The sequence below is a fragment of the Cebus imitator genome, unplaced genomic scaffold (genome assembly GCF_001604975.1).
Source record: "Cebus imitator isolate Cc_AM_T3 unplaced genomic scaffold, Cebus_imitator-1.0 Scaffold18, whole genome shotgun sequence".
Classification (NCBI taxonomy): domain Eukaryota; kingdom Metazoa; phylum Chordata; class Mammalia; order Primates; family Cebidae; genus Cebus; species Cebus imitator.
In genome coordinates this window covers 19,361,472-19,383,501 of record NW_016107333.1, presented here as the reverse complement: position 1 = coordinate 19,383,501, position 22,030 = coordinate 19,361,472, and the positions used below count along the sequence as shown (strand labels likewise).

The 22,030-nt window shown below is 42.6% G+C and overlaps 1 protein-coding gene across 1 annotated transcript in view; it reads left to right on the top strand.

Moving 5' to 3' along the window:
* Positions 1-1,191: 1,191 nt before the first annotated feature.
* The window catches only part of GNPTAB (N-acetylglucosamine-1-phosphate transferase subunits alpha and beta), an 81,947-nt gene continuing 61,108 nt past the window's right edge, over positions 1,192-22,030 (top strand). Inside the window, exon 1 of the mRNA XM_017516658.2 lies at positions 1,192-1,562. Within this exon, the coding sequence (XP_017372147.2) occupies positions 1,446-1,562 (117 nt within the window). The 5' untranslated portion in view covers positions 1,192-1,445. The remainder of the gene's footprint in view (positions 1,563-22,030) is intronic.

The window sequence follows — 22,030 nt, the reverse complement described above, 5'->3', positions numbered from 1 at the left end:
CTGGTTCCCAAGATTTTTTTTTTTTTTTTTTTGAGGCAGAGTCTCACTCCGCCACCAGGCGCCAGGCTGGAGTGCAGTGGCATGAACTTGGCTCACCGCAACCTCTGCCTCCCGGGTTCAAGCAATTCTCCTGCCTCAGCCTCCCGAGTAGCTGGAACTACAGGCGCGCCCCACCACGCCCAGCTAATTTTTTTGTATTTTTAGTAGAGATGGGGTTTCACCATGTTGGCCAGGATGGTCTCGATCTCTTGACCTCGTGATCCGCCCACCTCGGCCTCCCAAAGTGCTGGGATTACAGGCATGAGCCTCTGCGCCCAGCCTCAAGATATTTTTAAAAAGGCTTTTAATGATGGTAACATTAGATAAGTGTATTGTTTCCCAGGGTGACTAAGAAAAAATTCCCATTAGCTAGGGTGTATTGGGATTAAGAAAAAGATCTTTCTCTCTCTCCTAAAACACAGGCACCAAGGAGAGGATCTCGTGGGCAAAAGCGTGTGTCAAAGTCGGATTACCCGGCCACCCCTGACCTGGTTCCCTTCCAGTTCTCACATGATTTCTATCATAACAACTCTTGTATTTAGTGGTTTACATGTTTATCTCCTCAACTAGACTCTCCAAGAATAGTGGCCAGGTCTAGTTCATTTTTGAATATCTGACACGAAGCACTATGCTAGGGACCAGGCACAAACTACATATTTAATGAATAAATGAATGAATGAAATTCCGTTTTGGCAGATTTAATCCAAAGGTTTCCTCTGTCAAACAATATAGTTGGGGGATGGAGGAAAAGGAGCCACATACAGCATCTCCTTTTATCGCTCTGCAAAACCATGATTTCCCAATTACTGTAAATGCAGAGAAGGTTTTATGCACAAAAATATTCATGGCATTATAGTACCGCCTATACCAGCACAGCCTCTACGCAGGGGCAGTTTCCTCTTGGTCACCCGCCCAACGGGGTAAGTGGATCCAAGCTCCGCTCAGCTCAGCGCAGCTCCGCCCAGCCCAGCTCCGCCCAGCCCAGCCCAGCTCCGCCCAGCCCAGCCCAGCTCCGCCCAGCCCAGCCCGCAGGGCACGCTGCGCACGCGCAGATGGAGAGGGCACGCGCCTGCCCTATGCCCCTCCGTCCTCCAGGTGGCGCTGGAGAACCCCCGCCGCCTCTGCGGCCGCCGCCTCTCGCCCGGCCAGACCCGGGCGGCGCCGGCCGCCTAGCCGGCCGCGGGTCCGCCTCCGCCGCGCCGAGGGCGTGGGCTCCCGGCTCCCGGAAGCGGCGGCCGCGGCGTTGAGCCGAGCGGGTGTCAGTCGCTGGAGCTGCAATGAGCGGCGCCAGGCGGCTGTGACCTGCGCGCGGCGGCCCGACCGGGGCCCCTGAATGGCGGCTCGCTGAGGCGGCGGCTCTGGCTCCTCCGGGCGTGGCGTGGCGTGGCGTGGCGGCGGCCGGGGTGATGCTGCTCAAGCTTCTTCAGAGACAGACCTATACCTGCCTGTCCCACAGGTATGGGCTCTACGTCTGCTTCGTGGGCGTCGTTGTCACCATCGTCTCCGCCTTCCAGTTCGGAGAGGTGAGTAGCGGCGTCTCAGCTTGGACCGGGCGCCTCGACCCTGCGCTGCGCTGCGCTAGCTGTGCCCTGCGATGCCGTATATATTTTTTCATTATTAGAGACGGGGTTTTGCTTTGTTTCCCGGGCTGGTCTCGACCTCCGGAGCTCAGCCTCAGCGTCCCAGAGTGGTGGGATTACAGGCGCGAGCCACCGCGCCCGGCCAAATACAGTATTCGTTATCATAAACGTGTACAGAGACTATGAGCAAGTCAGAACTGTAAGAGTGCATGTATGTGATTTTAGATACTGCTCCCTCCCCACCTTTTTTTAAAAAAAAAATAGAGACGGAGGTCTCCCTGTGTTGCCCAGGTTAGTCTCGTACACCTGGGCTCAAGCGATCCTCCCTTCTTGGCCTCCCAAAGTGCTGGGGTTACAGGCATGAGGTACCGCGCCTGGCCCAAGAATGCCACTTTTAGCAACTGAGAGAAAACCTGTCTTTTCAGGTGGTTTGAAATCTGTCCCTTTGTTTTAATTTTTTTTTTGGTAGGAGGTTACAAAAGGTTTTAAAATTAGCAGAGTAGTTTTTAGGAATGCCACAATATACATTTGCTTGAAGTCTTTACCCATGCTGGATTGTAAGCTCCATAAGAGAAGGTGCTGTCTGTTTAAATACTGTAACCCTAGCCCAATCACAGTGCCAGGTACTACCAGAGTCTGCAGTCCAAGTATTTGTTTAATGACTAAATTATATGGCATGAATTCTGAGCATGTACTTTTAGTAGTTCTTGGTTCTAGAGGCTGGGAAAAAATGTCTTACCATAAGAGTGAAAAAGCTCCAGACTTGTAAGTGTGGCATATGTACTTAATATTATAGCACTCTGTGGTCTTTGTTTCATGTGTTGCAACTTAATGTGTCCATGTGTAGTTAGGTGCTTTGTTGCTTTGGTATGTTTTTTTTTTTTGGCCTTGATTAATTTTGAATTAGCTGTTTATTAAAGTCCCATGCAGTGTGAAGGTGACTTAAAGGCATCAGTTGTTAGAATTTTTTATTTTATTTCATTTTTTTGAGACACAGTCTTGCTTTGTCACCCAAGCTGGAGTGCAGTGGCTCGATCTCCACTCACTGCAACCTCCAGCTCCCAGGTTCAAGAAATTCTCCTGCCTCAGCCTCCCAAGTAGCTGGGACTACAGGCACATACCAGTATGCCCAGCTAATTTTTGTATTTTTAGTAGAGATGGGGTTTCATCATGTTGGCCAGGTTGGTCTCAAACTCCTGACCTCAAGTGATCTGCCTGCCTCAGCCTCCCAAAGTTGGGATTACAGGCGTGAGCCACTGTACCTGGCCTGATTTTTTCATTTGGTATCCTTTTCTTTTTGCTTTCATTCAATGCCAGGCTGTTTACCAAAAGAGAGACATTTTGTTGCAGTCTTGAAATGGCCACAGATCATAAGGTTTGGAACAGACAAGAGAAATGAAAGGCAGACAATGCCAACAGGTGTCATGAGAGGTGCAGGCAGCTGGCCTGTGTTTAACTTTTGAAGCATAGTGGAAAATAGGAGCTGCATGATTAGGCAGATTTGGGTTTGAATGCTGGCTCCAGTTAATAATGATCATAATAATAGCTAATACTTGCATTGCCCTTAACAGGTGTCTGGAACTCTCCTAATTGCTTTATATATATTAACTAATTTAATCCTCACAACATCAGTCCTGTAAGATAGGTAATATTATTATTCTGATTTTATAAGTGATAAAATGGAGACATTTGCATAACTTAATCTAGCTAATTCGTAGCAGACCTGGGCTTCAAACCAAGGCAGTCTGGCTCCAAGCTGCGCTCTTTTTTTTTTTTTTTTTTTTTTTTTTTTTTTTTTTTTTTTTTTTTTTTTTTTTTTTTTTTTTTTTGAGACAGAGTCTCACTTTGTCGCCAGGCGCCAGGCTGGAGTGCAGTGGCACAATCTTGGCTCACTGCAACATCCGCCACCCCGGTTCAAGCAGTTCTCCTGCCTCAGCCTCCCGAGTAGCTGGGACTACAGGCGCACGCCACCACGCCCAGCTAATTTTTGTATTTTTAGTAGAAATGGGGGTTTCACCATGTTGGCCAGGATGGTCTCGATCTCTTGGCCTCATGATCCACCCGCCTTGGCCTCCCAAAGTGCTGGGATTACAGGCTTGAGCCAGTGCGCCCGGCCCGAGCTATGCTCTTAAGCACACCTTTTTATGGTTTCTCAAGCAGCCCAGGCTCTCCCTTTGTCTGATCTTGGGAAGGATATTTAACCTCTCTGAACTTCCTCATCTTTGAAATGGAGGCAAGAATACCTTCCTTGCAGGGTTGATGATGAGGATTAAATAAGAGCTGTGTGTAAAGCACCTCACACAGTTCCTACCACATAACAGACCCTCATTAAATGGTCGTGGCTACTGCTGCTATTATATTGTCAACTATTGATTATATGTCCTTAAACCTTGTTTTTAAACATATCCTTGAATCACAATACTTTGATCATACAGTTAATGTTACCAACTTGTTAATAAGCTCACTAATTGTAAATCCTTCTGGACTAAGAAGATCATTATTTTTTGTTTTGAGATGGAGTCTCACTCTGTTGCCCAGGCTGGAGTGCAGTGGGGCGATCTTGGCTCACTGCAACCTCCGCCTTACGGGTTCAAACAATTCTCCCTGTCCCACCCTCGTGAGTAGCTGAGATTACAGGAGCTTGCCACCATGCCTGACTGATTTTTTTGTATTTTTAGTAGAGATGGGGTTTCACCATGTTGGTCAGGCTGGTCTCGAACTCTAGACCTCAGGTGATGCGCCTGCCTCGGCCTCCCAATGTGCTGAGATTACCAGCATGAGCCACCACACACAGCCCTCTCAATATAAGAGGTATTTGATGCTGTGTTTGATAAGCCTTTTCTATACTCATCCAAACTTTGAGAAAGAGAAGTAGAATTGAGGGAAGGAAGTATTTAAAACATTTTATTTTTGTTTGTTTTCCCTTTAAGTTGAGTGAAGTATTTTCTGGAGAACCTTTGGGAACTCTGATCAAACAGAAACAAGCTGTATGAGGTGGTTTATGCCTGTAATCCCAGCACTTTGGGAGGAAGGTGGGAGGATTGCTTGAAGCCAGGAGTTGGAGACTAGCCTGGGAAACAAAGGAAACTCTGTCTCTACAAAAAAATAAAAATAAAGGCTGGGCGTGGTGGCTCACACCTGTAATCCCAGCACTTTGACAGGCAGGAGAATTGCTTTAGATCAGGAGTTTGAGGCTAGCCTGGGCAACATGGTGAAACCTTGTCTCTACAAAAAAAAGAAGAGTAGTAATTAGAGTAGTCCCAGCTGCTTGGGAGACTGAGGTGGGAGGATCGCTTGAGCCCTGGTGGTTAAGGCTGCATGAGCCGAGGTTGCACCATGGCACTACAGCCTGGGTGATAGAGTGAAACCTTGTCTCAAAAATAAATACATAAATAAAGAAAAAAATTTAAAAAATAGCTAGGTGTGGTGGCACATGCCTGTAGTCCCAGCTACTCAGGAGGCTGAGGCAGGAGTGTTGCTTGAGCTCAGGAGTTTCAGGCTGCAGCGCCTATGATTGTGCCGCTCACTTTAGCCTGGGAGACCCTGTCTCAAAAAAAAAGAAAAACAAAAGCAAGGTGACATTCCTACAGGGAGAGCCCTCAGGAATGTCTCCTTGGGCTCATTCTGAGAGCCCTCAGAATGGAGACTAGTGGTCTCAAAAATGCATTGCCTTGGGGTGTAGGTAGCAGGTATCAGTCTGCTGTAAGTTAGCTCCACAAATGGGGTTGGTTACTAGATGGACTGCTCTTAAGATTCTTTTTAGCTTAGGAACTTCCGATTTTTAAATCATTTGTTCTCTGTTAGTTGCTACTGTATAGATTTTAAAACGTGCTTTTGAGTTTAAATTTGTTATTTCAGGGCCATCGTTATTCAATCGAACCATTTATATACAAGTCCACAATTCCTCACACTCAGGAAAATGCCGACTATACATAGCCTCAGGTCAGTGTAGGTCAAGTTTTGCCAACAAGTAAGTTCGGGTCAGGTCAAGTTTAGTTGCCAAATAAGGTACAAAAAGATCTCTGGTCTATTTTGCCAAAAAAAAAAAAAAAAATCAGAAAAAAAAATTAAAAGCGCCTCCAGTATTCAGAGCTTTTTGGATTTCAGGATTGCTAATAGAGGATTGTAGATCACTGTATATGTGTATGGGGGAGTATGGTGTATGTATAACATATCACTTCCTTTGTCCACTAAGTATGGAAAGAAATATCCAAGAATTAACTTAAATAAGGAAGCAAAATAGGTTCACATAGAATCTACTCATAATGAATAGCAGTTTTTCCCTGACCTCTCTGCTCCCTTTGCTTGGCTGCTTTCTGTCGCCATTTTGAATCAATGACTTATTTTCTGTGAAAAGGAGAATTGAAAGCTGGTTCTAGTTCAAGTTATGCTCAACCTCAGTGGTGACCAGTGTCTCATACTTGCCCTATTTCAATCATGTTTGTATTTAATTAGTTCACTTATTAAACAGATATATTTGAGTGTGTTCTTGGCCAAAGGCAACAAATAGATGAATTAGAAAGAGGCCTGGCCTGGGAGTCAGGATAGTCTCCGGCCTGCTCCTTGGCGCAGCACAAATTATGATCCTCAGCAGTTTCCAAACTGAGTTACTCCCAGCTGCTTCGTGGGTTGGGAGTAGCCCAGCCCCTCTTGTCTATTTTGTGCGGACTTCTTTTTCAGGGAGCGGGAAAGCCTTCTTTGTTTAAAAATCTTTAAAAACGACAAGACTGTATTTCTTCCCCCCCACTCCAAGTATGCCATACATATTTTCATAAGACTGTATTTCTAAGAGCCTCATTTTAGCTTTAATGTTTTGTGAATATACATTTATTGGATGCTTCACATGAGAAGCATGAATTATAATATAGTGGATTTTATACTAGAGAGGAAATGCCAGTGGCCACATGGAGCTTTTTTAAAAGGTCTCATTCTTTGGGGGTGGTTTGAGAGAGATACATAGTCTAGCTAACTATCAAAGTAGGGACCTTGTCTTATTCGCTGCTGTATTCTTAGCACCTAGAAAGTGATTGGTACCCAGTAGATGCTGAATAAATACTTGATGGATGCATGAATGAATGGATGGATGAATTGGGTTGATCTTAACCGACATCCTTTCAAATTCATTTAAAGTAAAGGTAAATTTTTTGCTCTGATGCAGTGTTTGTTTATAGTTCCCCTTTTATTTCTCAAATGTGATTGATCTGATTATAACTTGAATATTTTCATGCTCAGAAAGTGATTCCTGCTCTGGTAATTTTCTCTAAAAGCCTGAGGCCTGTTAGAATGTACAGTGGAAGATGCTGTCCTTAGAATGTACAGTGAAGATGCTTTCAGAGATACAAAGAATTATAGCTCATGCCTTTGGCTATGAGATGTGGCCAAGATATGAGGACGGAATAACAACACAGGGGAATAGGCAGTTGAATGCCTGAGTTGGTACACAACAATTGCTTAGCAAGTCAGAAGACAGAAGAACATTGTGGGTTGAGATATCCTAGAGGCAGTTCTGAGATCTTTACAAGGAGGCATGAGCTTTAGGGAGGCTTCATGGACAAGTAGGAGTCTAAGCAGAGAGACAAGGAAAGATTACTTCAGGCAGTGGTGGGAGTAATTTTAGTATAAAGTTGGTAATGTTAGAAAAGTTTGTGATCACTTTTTCTTTTTGAATTACTAGTGGTTTAACATTGCTACTGAGATTAGTTAACTGCACTAGGTTGCAAGTGACAGACTCCCAGCTCAGACCTGGCTTAAGAAAAGAAATTAATTGGTATAATTGAAAAATATAGGATGCATTCGGGTGTGGTGGCTCACGTGTGTAATCCCAGCACTTGAGGAAGCCAAGGCGCGAGTTCAAGACTAGCCTGGCCAACATGGTGAAACTCCATCTCTACTAAAAATACAAAAACTTAGCCAGGCATGGTGGTATGTGCCTGAAGACCCAGCTGCTTAGGAGGCTGAGACAGGAGAATTGCTTGAACCTGGGAGATGAAGGTTGCAATGAGCCAAGATTGTGCCACTGTACTCTAGCCTGGACAACAGAATGAGGCCCTGTCTCAAAACAAAATAAAAAGATTAAAAAAGAATACATATATATATAGTGAAATTTCTGGCATGATTGGATCGAGGTGCTCAAGTGACATCATCAGGAATCTGTTTTTGTCCCTGTTCCTCACCTCTGCTTTCCCCTCTTTTAGTTACTTCTCAGGCAGACTCTCCTTATATGAGAACAAAGATTGCTGCTGGCAACCCCAGCTTCTGTTCTACCAGTTCAGTAACTGCAGCAGAAAGATAGCTTTTCTCATTAGTGCCTGCTAGACCCAGGGCTGCCTGCCTAGCCAGAGGAATGAGTGCCCTTGTTATACCCTTATTAACCACTGGGATCATCTCCAGAAACAGGGGAGTGAGTGGGGCTGTCAGTTTCAACTAAACCACATGAACTGGGAGGAGAGCACCAGAAGACAATCACGAGGCTGTTATCCACAGAAGGGCCAGAACAGCAGATGTCTTGAAGACACTGACTTGTGTCAAAACCCATTTCCTTTCCCTGACTTTAATGTTAGCATTGTGTCTGTGATAGCTGTTAGCCCTTCACCTTGCTGTAGAAGATACAAAGTGGGTTGTTTCTATTTTTAATATCTGGTTAATTAATCTATCTGTGAAACTTGTTTTCTTGCATGGATATATTAACATGGAGCTTTGTTAAACACAGCTCAGGTGTGCCCTTATAAATCAGTAATGATCAATATATACCTTTAACTTAATATGGTGATTTGATAATTGCATTTGGTCTTTCTCTTGAGATGTAAATATTGTTAATTTTGTTAATGAATTTTATCAATTGTGAGAGAAAAACTTAACCTGATTTTTTTTTTTTTTTTTTTTTTTTTGAGATGGTGTCTCGTTCTGTGGCTCATGTTTGAGTGCAGTGGTGCAATCTTGGCTCACTGTAACCTCTGCGTTCCGGGTTCAAGTGCTTCTCTTGCATCAGCCTCCTGAGTAGCTGGGATTACAGGCACCCACGACAACACCTGGCTAATTTTTGTATTTTTACTAGAGACAGTGTTTCACCATGTCAGCTAGGCTGGTCTCAAACTCCTGACCTCAAGTGATTTGCCCACCTTGGCCTCTCAGAGTGCTGGGATTACAGGCATGAGCCACTGCACCTGGCCTTAACCTGATTTTGGCAGCATCTGACACTGCAAGCATTTGGAAATTCTCACTCTTTGTTCAGTAATACTGCCTTCCCAGTTCTTTCCCACTCACTGTTCTTTCTGTCTTAAATGCTGGATTCCCCAGGCTTTGCTCCTTGGCCATCTTTTCTTATATATGGAGAATAGCATGTTTCAGATCCCTTCCAGACATCCGTGACTCCAGATTGCCTGCTGCCTCTCCAAGAAGCTCTAGATCCACACTTCCTACCAGCTGCCTACACCGCATACCTGGCACCCTGCCTTCCTAAGACTCGGCCTTGTTCATCATGGCGCTTTTCCCTTCTTAAGCCTAGCCATACTTTCAGAATAATTTCTCTAACAGTTTGGTGTTCCTCCAGCTTTTGAGAGGACTCTCAGAAGAGGGAGGAAGAACTTGACCCAGGACCTCAGTAATCCTTTCCTGGCATTGGTCCCAGTTATGCTAATAGAGCCATTCTTACACAAATCTCTTGCAAGGAGAAAGGGGTTACTTTTAGACCAGTCTGACCTACCTCTGAATCTGGGGACTGTTCTCCTAAATATTTGTTATGTGGGGGTAGGGTCCCTTTATGGAAGAACAACAAGTAAGTGATGCTGGGTAGGGAGCTGGCTGTGATTGTCATGTTGAGTATTAAGTACACCTTGTGGGATGCGAAGCCAATCTCTTTATTCTTATCTTCCACTGGCTCTTTCTAATGTCTTGTACCCCTGAAAACTCAGGTGGGCCTGAGATTTCTGTGGTCACTTCACACTACAGAACATTAGGTGAATTCAGAAATTAGAGTCTTCAGTTCTAAAGCATAACAGACTTAAAGCCTAAGTTTCCTCTCCCAGTACAAGCCTGCTGCAGGCAGAAAGACTGCAGTTAAGGAAAGAAGGGTGGACACAGTGGGTGTCTTCTCACTTTTCCTCGCTTGATGCTTCTCTTTCTGCTCTGTAACCTGTTTCTGATCCTTCCTGTGTTGGAGCACATGGAAGAAAGGAACGAAATGAGGACAGGAAATTTCTTACTGAATGAGTGCAGGAGCCCTCTGGGATTTGCAAGTGTCAGAGCTTATTCTCTCCTGAGTGTTTTCAAGGGGCATCCTTCCGAGACCACACCCACCACCAGGCTCAGGAGTGGTCGCTTGCTTTTCCCCTGATGAGACCAAATGCATCTTTATTCAGTTTGGTTGCTTATTCCTGCCATAGCTCCTAAGAATCTGGTAATAATGGGAGCTTCTCATTTCAGCCTCTTTTGCCCAATGAGTAGGCCCAGGGTGACCTTCTGCTGGTTCTTCGTTGTGTGTGGCCCACATCTGGTACACAGGACACCCACATCCTTTGCTGAGACTAGGGGAGGGTGGGCTGATTCCAGCATAGTGACAACTTCTTTCTTATCCTCAGAGCAATTAGCCAGTCAGCCCTTTATATTTTTCAGGTGTGACACAGACATGGTACCCACCTAACTTCATGGACCCATAGTGAGTTCTCTTGGTAATTTTGTTGAGCCCTTTTCGTGGGCTTAAGGAAGTGGGAAACAGACTTCCACTGCTCCCCCTTGAATGAGGTAGAGCAGGAGTCCCAGAATGCCAGCTGCCTCTGAAGACCTCCTCTGACCGCCACCTCCTGGACCTTTCTACCATGGTTTGGTTGAGCTTGCAGCTGTTTCTTAAGCAATGTTGCATCTTGGCCCAACACTTCGCTTTGTAATGTGGTATCTTGTCTTTTGCTGCCTCAGAAGAAACTTGTTTTTACATGCACAGCTTCCCAATTTGGGTACCAGTTAATTGAGCTTGCCAGGGAAATGAAACTTATTTGCTGTTTCTGTGCTCAGCATCCTGGTCACAAAGATGGAATCTTCTTTATCTTCAAATCCCTGTGCCCTGGCAGAGTGCCTGCCTCATTTATTCAGTTAGTAGATATTTTTTGAGCACTGTACCAGGCCCCTGAGGATCCAGCAGTGAACAAAGCAGAGTTGGCTCCTGCTGACAGTGAGCTTATATTCTGGTGGTGCAGTCCAACGTTAACTGCTACTTCATTACAATTGTGAGGAATGCTGCAAAGAAATAGAGCATTGTTGTGGAAGAGACCAGCAGTGAGATCAGTCTTGTCTGGTGGCAGGGGATCAAGAGATGCTTGCTTTTTTTTTTTTTTTTTTTTTNCCAGATTCTCTACTGCTAACTAAAGACACAAAGATATTTAAGTTGCTTTCTGCTCTGGAGGAACTCATAATTCAGACAGGAAGATGGACAAGCAAATAGGCAAACTTAAAATGTGTCATGGTCAATGCAGTTGAAGAGGTAGGTGTGGGTACTAGGCACACTTTCTCAAGATGGTGTGACACCTGAGCTTGATCTGGAAGGAGATAGCTGAGTAAAGGAAGAGGAGTGTTTTTTTGTTTGTTTGTTTTGTTTTTTAAGAGAAATATGCCATTGGTGTACAGGTATGGCTATGAGACATTATTACGTTGTAAGAACAAAAATAATTCGAAAGGGCTGCAGCATTTTTGGAGTGGAAGGGGAATTAAGCTGAAGAGGCAGGCAGGGGCCATTTTAGGACTTTCCTGCTGGGTGGTACTAAGGAATTTGAATTCATCCTGAAGAAAATGGGGACCATCAAAGGATTTTAAGGAAGACAGTGATGAAATCAAATCTGTGCTCAGAACAGTTGCTGTGGAGGTAATGTGGAAGATGAATTGCAGATGGGAGAAAATTGGCAGCAGGAGACGGTGAAAATGCCGCATCGAGTATAATGCTTCAGAATCTACAAGCTTTTTTTATATTTTAATTTTTATTTATTTTATTTATTTTTAATTTTATGTATGTATTATTTTTTTTGAGACAGTCTCGCTCTGTCACCCAGCCTGGAGTACAGTGGCCGTGATCTTGGCTCACTGCAATCTCTGCGTCCTGGGTTCAAGCAGTTCTCCTGCTTCAGCCTTCTGAGTAGCTGGGATTACAGGCTTGCACTGCCATGCCCAGCCACCTTTTAAAATTTTTAGTAGAGACGGGGCTTCACTATGTTTGCCAGGCTGGTCTCAAACTCCTGACCTCAGATGATCCACCCACCTCGGCCTCCCAAAGTGCTGGGATTAGAGGCGTGAGCCACTGTGCCCAGCCAGAAGATGCTTTCTTGCTTGATGCTGTTGAGTTCAACTGTAAAGGGTAAGAATTGCTGAGGCTGAGGGCAGAGGAGGTCAAGTCAGCTCTAGCACAGTAGTTCTTAGCTAGGTGTGATTTTGCCCCAAGGAGACCAAATGTCTAGAAACATTTTTGGTTGATACAGCTGGGTCATGGCATGGGGTTGCCGCTACTGGCATTTAGAGGGTAGAAGCCAGGGATTCTGCCAAACATCCTGTAGTGCACAGGACAGCCTTCTACAACAAAGAATCATCCAGCCCAAAATGTCGATAGTGCTGAAGTTGAGAATTCCAGAAGTGGAAGGGGCAAGAATGGCTTCAGCGTAGTTAGTCTGCAGGACTGGCCTGGGACTAGGTCGGTGGAAGGACATAGAAAGAGAAATGACAGATTCAAGAGGTTTAGGAGGCAAAATCCTCCAGTGTTTATGTTCCATTATGTGCCAGGCACTCCACTAACATCTTGGGCTATGAAAGTAAGCAAGATAGACAAGTTCATTTGCTCTCACAGACCCTACTTGTAGGTCTTCAGCAAACATTTGTTGAATGAATACTTATAAGCATCAAAATTTATTTTTGTTGCTAAGTTGCCTAATGTATATAAGACATCTTGCATAGAGCCTGGTGCTAGATATTCAGCTAATTGAGTGCCATCTGTCCCATCTCAGGATTGTTGTCCATGTGGCCACAGTGCTTATGAAGACAGGACAGGAGACCACCCTGTGGGCTTATGCCTGTTAATATTCCCTTAAAGACAGAACAGAAGAACTCACAGTGATTTCTTTACCTCAGTGTGCTTTGTTATGGTTGCTATGAAATCAGAGGGAGCAGATGCTTTATTTAATATAGCTTGCACTGTATACTATTTGTAGGCTTCCTCTCATTCCTTCTAAAATATAACAGGTGTAACTATAATAGATTACATATATTTGTGATATATCTGTTGAAAATTTCTGCCATTCTTTAGATAGATCGTTCCCATCTTGTGATACAGATGCAGAATCATTAGCAGTTGATTAGTCAGCCTATGTGTGATTTATATGCATACTAAATTAAACAGGAAAAAGTGATCTTTCAGAAAGACCAGGTCACACTCATGCAGACGGTGAAACTCATTCTACGATCAGACCAAAAACCGTATTGCCCACTTTAAAATTACTTCCCCAAATTGCTTTTTTTTTTTTTAAAGATTCTAGTTTATCTTTTTCCTTTGATAAATCTTTTTTTCTCCTCCATTTTCTCACTTCATTTCTATCTCTCATTAATTCCAAATTGGATAAACTTGTAAAGCAAATTATCAGAAGTTGTTTATGTGACAGGTTTATGGAGATGTTCAGTCTGGGCCCGGGTATTAGTCCGTTTTCATACTGCTGTGAAGAAATACCTGAGACTGGGTAGTTTATAAAGAAAAAGAGCTTAGACCAGATGTGATGTCTCACGCCTGTAATCCTAGCACTTTGGGAGGCCAAGGCAGGCGGATCATCTGAAGTCAGGAGTTCAAAACCAACCTGCCAACATGGTAAAACCCTGTCTCTACTAAAAATACAAAAATTAGCCAAGCATGGTAGTGGACACCTATAATCCCAGCTTACTTGGGCGGCTGAAGCAGGAGAATTGCTTCAACCCAGGAGGTGGAGGTTGCAGTGAGCCAAGATCATGTCATTGCACTCCAGCCAGGGTAACAAGAGCGAGACTTCATCTCAAAGAAAAAAAAAAAAGAAAGAAAAGAAAAAGAAGTTTAATGGACTCACAGTTCCACATGGCTGGGGATGCCTTACAATCATGGTGAACGGGGAAGGAGGAGCAAAGGCACATGTTACATGGAAGCAGGGAAGAGAGCATGTGCAGGGAGACTGCCCTTTATAAAACCATCAGATCTCGTGAGACTTATTCACTATCACAGCATGAGAGAACAGCATGGGAAAAGCCCACTCCTATGAAATGGTTACCTCCCTTCAGGTCCCTCCCATGACAATGGGAGCTACAATTCAGGATGAGATTTGGTTGAGGACACAGCCAAACCATATCAGCCAGATTCTCTACTGCTAACTAAAGACACAAAGATATTTAAGTTGCTTTCTGCTCTGGAGGAACTCATAATTCAGACAGGAAGATGGACAAGCAAATAGGCAAACTTAAAATGTGTCATGGTCAATGCAGTTGAAGAGGTAGGTGTGGGTACTAGGCACACTTTCTCAAGATGGTGTGACACCTGAGCTTGATCTGGAAGGAGATAGCTGAGTAAAGGAAGAGGAGTGTTTTTTTGTTTGTTTGTTTTGTTTTTTAAGAGAAATATGCCATTGGTGTACAGGTATGGCTATGAGACATTATTACGTTGTAAGAACAAAAATAATTCGAAAGGGCTGCAGCATTTTTGGAGTGGAAGGGGAATTAAGCTGAAGAGGCAGGCAGGGGCCATTTTAGGACTTTCCTGCTGGGTGGTACTAAGGAATTTGAATTCATCCTGAAGAAAATGGGGACCATCAAAGGATTTTAAGGAAGACAGTGATGAAATCAAATCTGTGCTCAGAACAGTTGCTGTGGAGGTAATGTGGAAGATGAATTGCAGATGGGAGAAAATTGGCAGCAGGAGACGGTGAAAATGCCGCATCGAGTATAATGCTTCAGAATCTACAAGCTTTTTTTATATTTTAATTTTTTTTGAGATAGGATCTCACTATGTTTCCCAGGCTGGTCTCGAACTCCTAGGCTCAAGTGATTCTTCCACCTCAGCCTCCCCGTAGGTGGATGGTAGGCATGTGCCACCTTGGCCAGCTAGCAAGCTATTTAAAATATTAATTACTTTTAATTTTTAATTATTAAGGCTATATAATAGTTATGCACATTTATGGGGTACATATGATATTTTTATGCATGCATACAGTGTGTAATGATGCAGTGACTCACACCTGAATTCCAGCACTTTGAGAGGCTTAGGTGAGCGGATTGCTTGAACTCAGGGCATTCGAGACCAGTGTGGGCAACATGGCGAAACCCTATCTCAACAAAAAATTACAAAACTTAGCTGGGTATGGTGGTGCGTGCCTGTAGTCCCAGCCACTCTGGAGGCTGAGGTAGAAGGATCACTTGAGCCCAGGTGATTGAGGCTACATGATTGTGCCACTGTTCCACCCTTCATAAAGGGTGACAGAGTGAGAAAAAATCAAAAAAAAAAAAAAAAAGTAGAATAATAAAATCCGGTTAATTGGGGTATCCATCACCTTAACCCTGTATCATTTCTTTGTGTTGGGAACATTCCAGATCTTCTAGCCATTTTGAAATACACAATACATTATTTTTAACTACAGTTGTTTTATTGTGCTGTATAACCCTAGGACCATCTAACTGTATTTTTGAACCTATTAGTCAATCACTCTTCATCCCCCTTCCCCAATCACCCTTTCCATCCTCTGGTAACCACCATTCTATTCTCTACCTCCCTGAAATCAGTTTTTTAGCTCTCGCATATGAGTGAGAGCATGTGAAATTTGTTTTTCTGTGCCTGGCTTATTTTACTTTACATCTTATCCTCCAGTTCCATCCATGTTGCTGCAAATTACAGGATTTCATTCTTATTTATGGCTGAATAATAACCCATTGTGTGCATATACCATTTTCTTTATCCATTCATCCATTGATGGACACTTAGGTTGCCTCCAAATCTTGGCTGTTGTGAATAGTGCTGAAATAAACATGGGAGTGTAGATATCTCTTCAATATACTGATTTCTTTTGGGTTTATACCCAGTAGTGGGATTGCTAGATCATATAGTCTATTTTTAGTTTTTTTGAGGAATCTTCAAACTGTTTTCCATAATGGATACTAGTTTACATTCCCACTAACAGGGTACAAGCATTGCCTTTGCGTCAAGTCCTTGCTAGCATTTCTTATTTTCTATCTTTTTGATAATAACCACTTTGACTAAAGTGAGATATCTCACTGTGGCTTTAATTACGTTTCCCTGATGACTTGTGATGTTGAACATTTTTTAATATCCTATGGCCACTTACATGTGTCTTCTTTTGAAAAATGTGTATTCTGATATTTTGCCAATTTTAAAATCAGATTTGGGTTTTTTAAAATGCCATTGAGTTGTTTGAGTTCCTTATATATTCTGATTATTAAACCCTTATCGAGTGAATAGTTTCCAAATAATTTTTCTCATTCTGTAGGCAGTCTCTTCATTTTGTTGATTGTTTCCTTTGCTGTGCAGAAGCTTTTTAGCTTGGTGTAATCCCATTTGTCCATTTATTTTTGGCTGTATATTCTCTTGAGGTCTTAAGAAATCTTTGCCCAGACCAATGTCCTGAATTTCCCCAGTATTTTCTTCTAGTCATTTTATAGTTTCAGGTCTTAGATTTAAGTCTTTAATCCATTTTGGTTTGAGTTTTATATATGGTGATTGATAGGCGTCCAGTTTCATTCTTCTGCAAATGAAATTGCAGTTTTCCCAGCACCACGTATTGAAGAGACGGTCTTTCCCCATTGTATGTTCTTGACACTTTTTTCAGAAATGAGTTGGCTGTAAATCCGTGGATTTATTTTTGATTTCCCTATTCTGTTTCAGTGATCTTTGTGTCTGTTTTATGCCAGCACCATGCTGTCTTGGTTTCTTTAGCTCTGTGGTATATTTTGAAGTCAGGTGGTGTGATGCCTCAAACTTAGTTCTTTTTGCAGTCTTTCAGGATTGCTTTGCCTGTTCGAGAGCAGAATCAGCGAGCATTGAAAATTGATTTTTATAATTATACCAAGGCCTGAAAGGAAAGTATCTTTGTTTTTAGAGAGAGGCTCTTTTTTTTCTTTTTTTTTGGAACAGGGTCTTCTTATATTGCCCAGCCTGAAGTGGAATGGCTATTCACAGACATGATCATAGGACACTGCAGCCTCAAACGCCTGGGCTGAAAGCAGTCCTCCCATGTTAGCCTCCTGAGTAGCTGGGACTACAGGTGTACACAACCATGCCCAGTTAGCATTGTTTATTGCTGCCTTATGGTTTGGCTTTGGACAAGTCCCTTTATTTAAAAATTGTCTTTATAACATAGAAGGTGGAATAACTTACATCAGAGTTCTGCAGAATTACTTAGGGTTTAGCATTTAACAGTGAGCTATTATGGGCCTGGCATGGTGGATAACTGAAAAGGATCTTGGGGGTCTCAGGAGTCCCTGAACTATACTTTGAAAACTGCTGGCAGCATAATAGGTTTATTTTTTATTTTTATTGAGACAGGGTCTCGCTCCATTGCCCAGGCTGGAATGCAGTAGCACGATCTTAGGCTCACTGCAACATCTGCCTCCCAGGCTCAAGGGGTCCTCCCACCTCAGCCTCCTGAGTACTGGAACCACTGGGGTGTGCCACTACGCTGGCTAATTTTTGTTTTGTTTTGTTTTCTTTTCTTTTTTGTGGAGGCAGAGTTTTGCCATGTTGCCCAGGCTGTTCTTGAACTCCGAAGCTCAAACAGTCCTCCCACCTTGGCCTTCCAAAGTGCTGGGATTACAGGCATGTAATCATACAAAACTTAGCAGGGTGTGGTAGCAGGTGCCTGTAGTTCCAGCCACCCGGGAGGCTAAGGCAGGAGAATCGCTTGAACCCAGGAGGTGAAGGTTGCAGTGAGCTGAGATCATGCCACTGCATTCCAACCTGGGTGACACAGCAAGACTCCATCTCAAAAAACAATAAACAAAAACAAAAACAAAAAACTGTGTGTAGCACCTCCCCCTTTGCTGTCTTCCTCCTTTTTTGGCCATGTAAGATGTGCCAGCTTCCCCTTTGCCTTCTGCCATGATTGCAAGTTTCCTGAGGCTTCCCCAGTAGTGCTTCCTGTACATCCTGCAGAACTGTGAGTCAATTAAACCACTTTTCTTTATATTGCCCTTTTCTTTACAAATTTTCTTTATAAATCGAACTTTTCTTTATAAATTTCTTAGTAGTTCTTTATAGCAATGCGAGAACAGACTAATCCACAGGGATAGAGTATAAAAGAAAAAAGAAAAAATTATGTGAAATTTATATACATGTATATATATATTTCATTGCATTTTAGGTTTTGGGGTACATGTGAAGAACATGCAAGATTGTTGCATAGGTACATACCTGGCAATGTGGTTTGCTGCCTTCCTCCCCATCACCTATATCTGGCATTTCTCCCCATGTTATCCCTCCCCTATGTGAAATTTAAATGTCAGTTTCTATAATTTAAGTTTCAGTGGAACACAGCCATGTCCATTTGTTTACGTGCTGTCTGTGGCTGCTTTCACATTACAGTGGCAGAATTAAGTAGCTGAGACAGAAACTATGTGGCCTGCAAAGTGTAGATATTACTATTTGGTCTTTTACAGAGAAAGATTTCCAATCCTTGATTTACAGTGGCAATTACTTGCTCTCTAGATGTGCAGGTCATTAGTTAACTGATTGGGGTTGGACTTGGCTGGCTGTGCTCCACGGGTCTCTCATCCTCCAGGGACCAGCTAGTGAACCTGGATGTGTTCTTCTCAAGGCAAAGGTAGAGGCCTGAGAGATCCGCTGGGTACTCACAAATCCTTCCGAGGTGTAGGCTCAGAACTGATGCAGTCACCTTCTTTTTATTCTTTGAATACATTAAATTTTTCCTGCCTTAGGAGCTTTGCACTGGCTGTTCCATCAACAGGAGAGCACACCCCCCAGATCATCTGGTGACAGGCTTTCTGGTCACATAGGTCTCAGCTGTAATACTTCACTTGGGCCTTCCCCACCACCTGTCCTAAAGCAGCCTCTTTCCCAAGTCCTTTATCACATTCCCCTGTTTTTCCTTTCTTTTTTTTTTTTTTTTTATTTTTTTTTTTTTTTTTTTTTTTTTTTAATAATATTTTGTATCAATCTGAAACTGTATGTTGATATGTATGATTTCTTACATGATGTCTTACCTCTCTCCTTTAAAATATAGGCTCTGTGGGAGTAGGGGCCTTTCTGTCTTATTCACCATGTATTTTTGGCCCCTGGAAGCCTGGCACCTAGAAGTAAGCTGAGTGCAGGAATATTTTTTTCTACTATCTAAATATGGAAAGGTCACCCATGGTGAGCAGTTTCTAAATTTGTCTTTAAAAGAAAGAATGTGGATTTAGTTTTTATATATGTATGTGTATGCATATGAAATTGGAGTAGACTACATTTTAGAGCAGTTTTAGGTTTACAGAAACATTATGTGGAAGGTACAGAAATTCCCATATACTCCCTCTCTCCCAAACAGTTTTCCCTATTTTTTAATGGGCTTATTTTATTTATTTATTATTATTTTTAGAGACTGGGTCTTGCTCTGTTGCACAGACTGGAGTGTAGTTGTACAGTCATAGCTCACTGCAGCCTTGAATGCCTGGGCTCAAGAGATCTTCCATCCCTCAGCCTCCCAAGTTGCCAGGTGTATAGGCACACACCACACCTTTTTGTAGAGACTGTGTCTCACTGTATTGAACTCCTGGTCTGAAGGGATTCTTCTGCCTTGGTCTCCAAAGCACTGAGATTACAGGTGTGAATCACCATACCTGGTCTGTTTCCCCTAAAAACACCTTGCATCCGTGTGGTACATTTGTTACAGTTGGTGAATCAATACTGACAGATTTTTTATTAACTAATGTGCATGGATTACACTAGGATTCATTCTTTGTTTTGTACAGTTCTGTGGGTTTTGATGAAAGTATAAGGTACTGTGTCTACCACTATGGTATTGTACAGAATAGTTTCACTGCCCTACAAATGTTCTTGCTCTGTGCTTCACCTCTTCATTCCCATCTTCTCCTTCCTTCCCACTGGCAACCACTGATCTTTTTGCTGTGCCTGTAGTTGGGCCTTTTCCAGAATGTCATTTCTTGGACTCACATAATATGTAGCCTTTTCAGTTTGCTTCTTTCCCTTAGCAATATTCATTTAAGTTTCTTCTATGTCTTTTTGTGGCTTGATGGCTCTTTTCTTTGTAGCACTGAATAATATTCCATTGTCTGGTGCCATTCCTTTTGAAAGACATCTTGGTTGTTTTCAGTTTTGGGCAATTATGAATAAAGTTGCTATAAACCTGCAGGTTTTTCTATAGACGTAATTTTTCAACTCAGTTAGGTAAATACCCAGGAGTATGACTGTGATAAACCTATGTTTAGCTTTGTGAGACACTGCCAACTTGTCTTCCAAAGTGGCTGTACCATTTGAATTCCCACCAGCAGTGAATGAGAGTTCCTGTTGCTTCATATTGTGAGTGTTTCGGCTTGGCGTTGTGAGTGTTTCGGATTTTAGCCATTCCATTAGGTACGTAGTGGTATCTCATTGCTGTTTTAATTTGTTATTCCCTAATGGCATGTGACGTTGAGTATTATTTTGTATACCTGTTTACCATCTGTATGTTTTCTTTGGTTAGGTATCTTAAGATTTTTTTGCCCAGTTTTTTTTTTTTTCTTTTTAAATTTTGAGACACAGCCTCACTCTCGCCCAGCCTGGAGTGCAGTGGCACAACTTTGGCTCACTGCAACCTTTGCCTCCCAAGTTCAGGCAGTTCTCCTGCCTCAGCCTTCTGAGTAGCTGAGATTACAGGCACATGCTGCCATGCCTGGCTAATTTTTTGTATTTTTAGTAGAGATGGGGTTTCACTGTGTTAGCCAGAATGGTCTCCATCTCCTGACCTCATGATCCACCCACCTTGGCCTGCCAAAGTGGTGGGATTACAGGCGTGAGCCACTGGGCCAGGCCTTACCCAGTTTTTAATTTCTTTTTTTGTTTCCTTATTGTTTAATTTTAAGAGTTCTTTGTATATTTTGGATACCAGTCCCTTATCAGATAAGTGTCTTACAAGTATTTTTCTCAGTCAATAATTATCTTTTCATTCTTTTAACAATGTCTCCCAGAGCAGAGCAGAGCAGTTTTTAATTAGTACAGCTATCAGTCTTTTTCTCACCTATGGATTATAGTTTTGGTGTTATATCCAAAAAGTTATCATCAAATCCAAGGTCACCTAGATTTTCTTTCTTTTGTTTTGGAAACAGGGTCTTGCTCTGTCATCTAGGCTGGAGTGCAGTGGCACAAACAGGACTGAGTTCAAGTGATCCTCTCACCCCAGCCTGTTGAGTAGCTGGGTCCACAGATGCATGCCACTATGCCCAGCTTTTTTTTTTTTTTGTAAGGGTGGGGTTTTACTTTGTTGCCCTGCTGGTCTTAAACTCCTGGGCTCAAGCAATCCTCCCACCTTGGCCTCTGAAAGTGGTGTGATTACAGGCATAAGCCACCACCAGCCATGTAACTTTAGAGTCAGTTAGTCTATGTCTACAAAATAACTTGCTGGAATTTTAATTGAGTTTGCACTGAATCTGTAGATCAAGTTGGGGAGAACTGACATCTTAATATTGAGCCTTCCTATCTATGAACATGGAATTTTATTTAGATCTTCTTTGATTATTTTCATTGACTTTCTGTAGTTTTCTTCACAAAGATTTCATATATATTCATACATATTTTGTTAGAATCATGCCTATGCATTTCTTTTCTTTTTTAGCTGGGGGTGCTAGCCTAAATTGTATTTTTTAGTTTCAAATTCTAATTGTTCAAATTCTAATTATCCTTTTGACTTTTGTATGTTAACTTTGTTTTTATTTGTTTGTATGTTTGTTTTTTGAGAGAGAGTCTTACCCTGACGCCTAGGCTGGAGTACAGTGGTGCTGCCATGCCTTAGCCTCCCGAGTAGCTAGGACTAGAGGTGTGTGCTACCACACCTGGCTAATTTTTGTATTTTTAGCAGAGATGAGGTTTCATCATGTTGGCCAGGCTGGTCTCGAACTCCTTACCTCAGGTGATCTGCCAACCTGGGCCTCCCAAAGTACTGGGATTACAGGTCTGAGCCACCGTGCCAGCCCTGTATGTTAACTTTGTATCCTGCAGTCTTACTGTATTTGCTTATTTGTTTCAGATTTTATTGTTGTTGATTCTGTGGGATTTTTCTACGTAGACAGTCATGTCATCTGTGAACAAGACAGTTTTATTTTTTTTTCTTCTGCTCAAACCAAGACGTTTTATTTCATCCTTCTCAATCTGTTTACCTTTTATTTCTTTTTTTTTTTTTTTTTTTTTTTTTTTTTTTTTTTTTTTTTTTTTT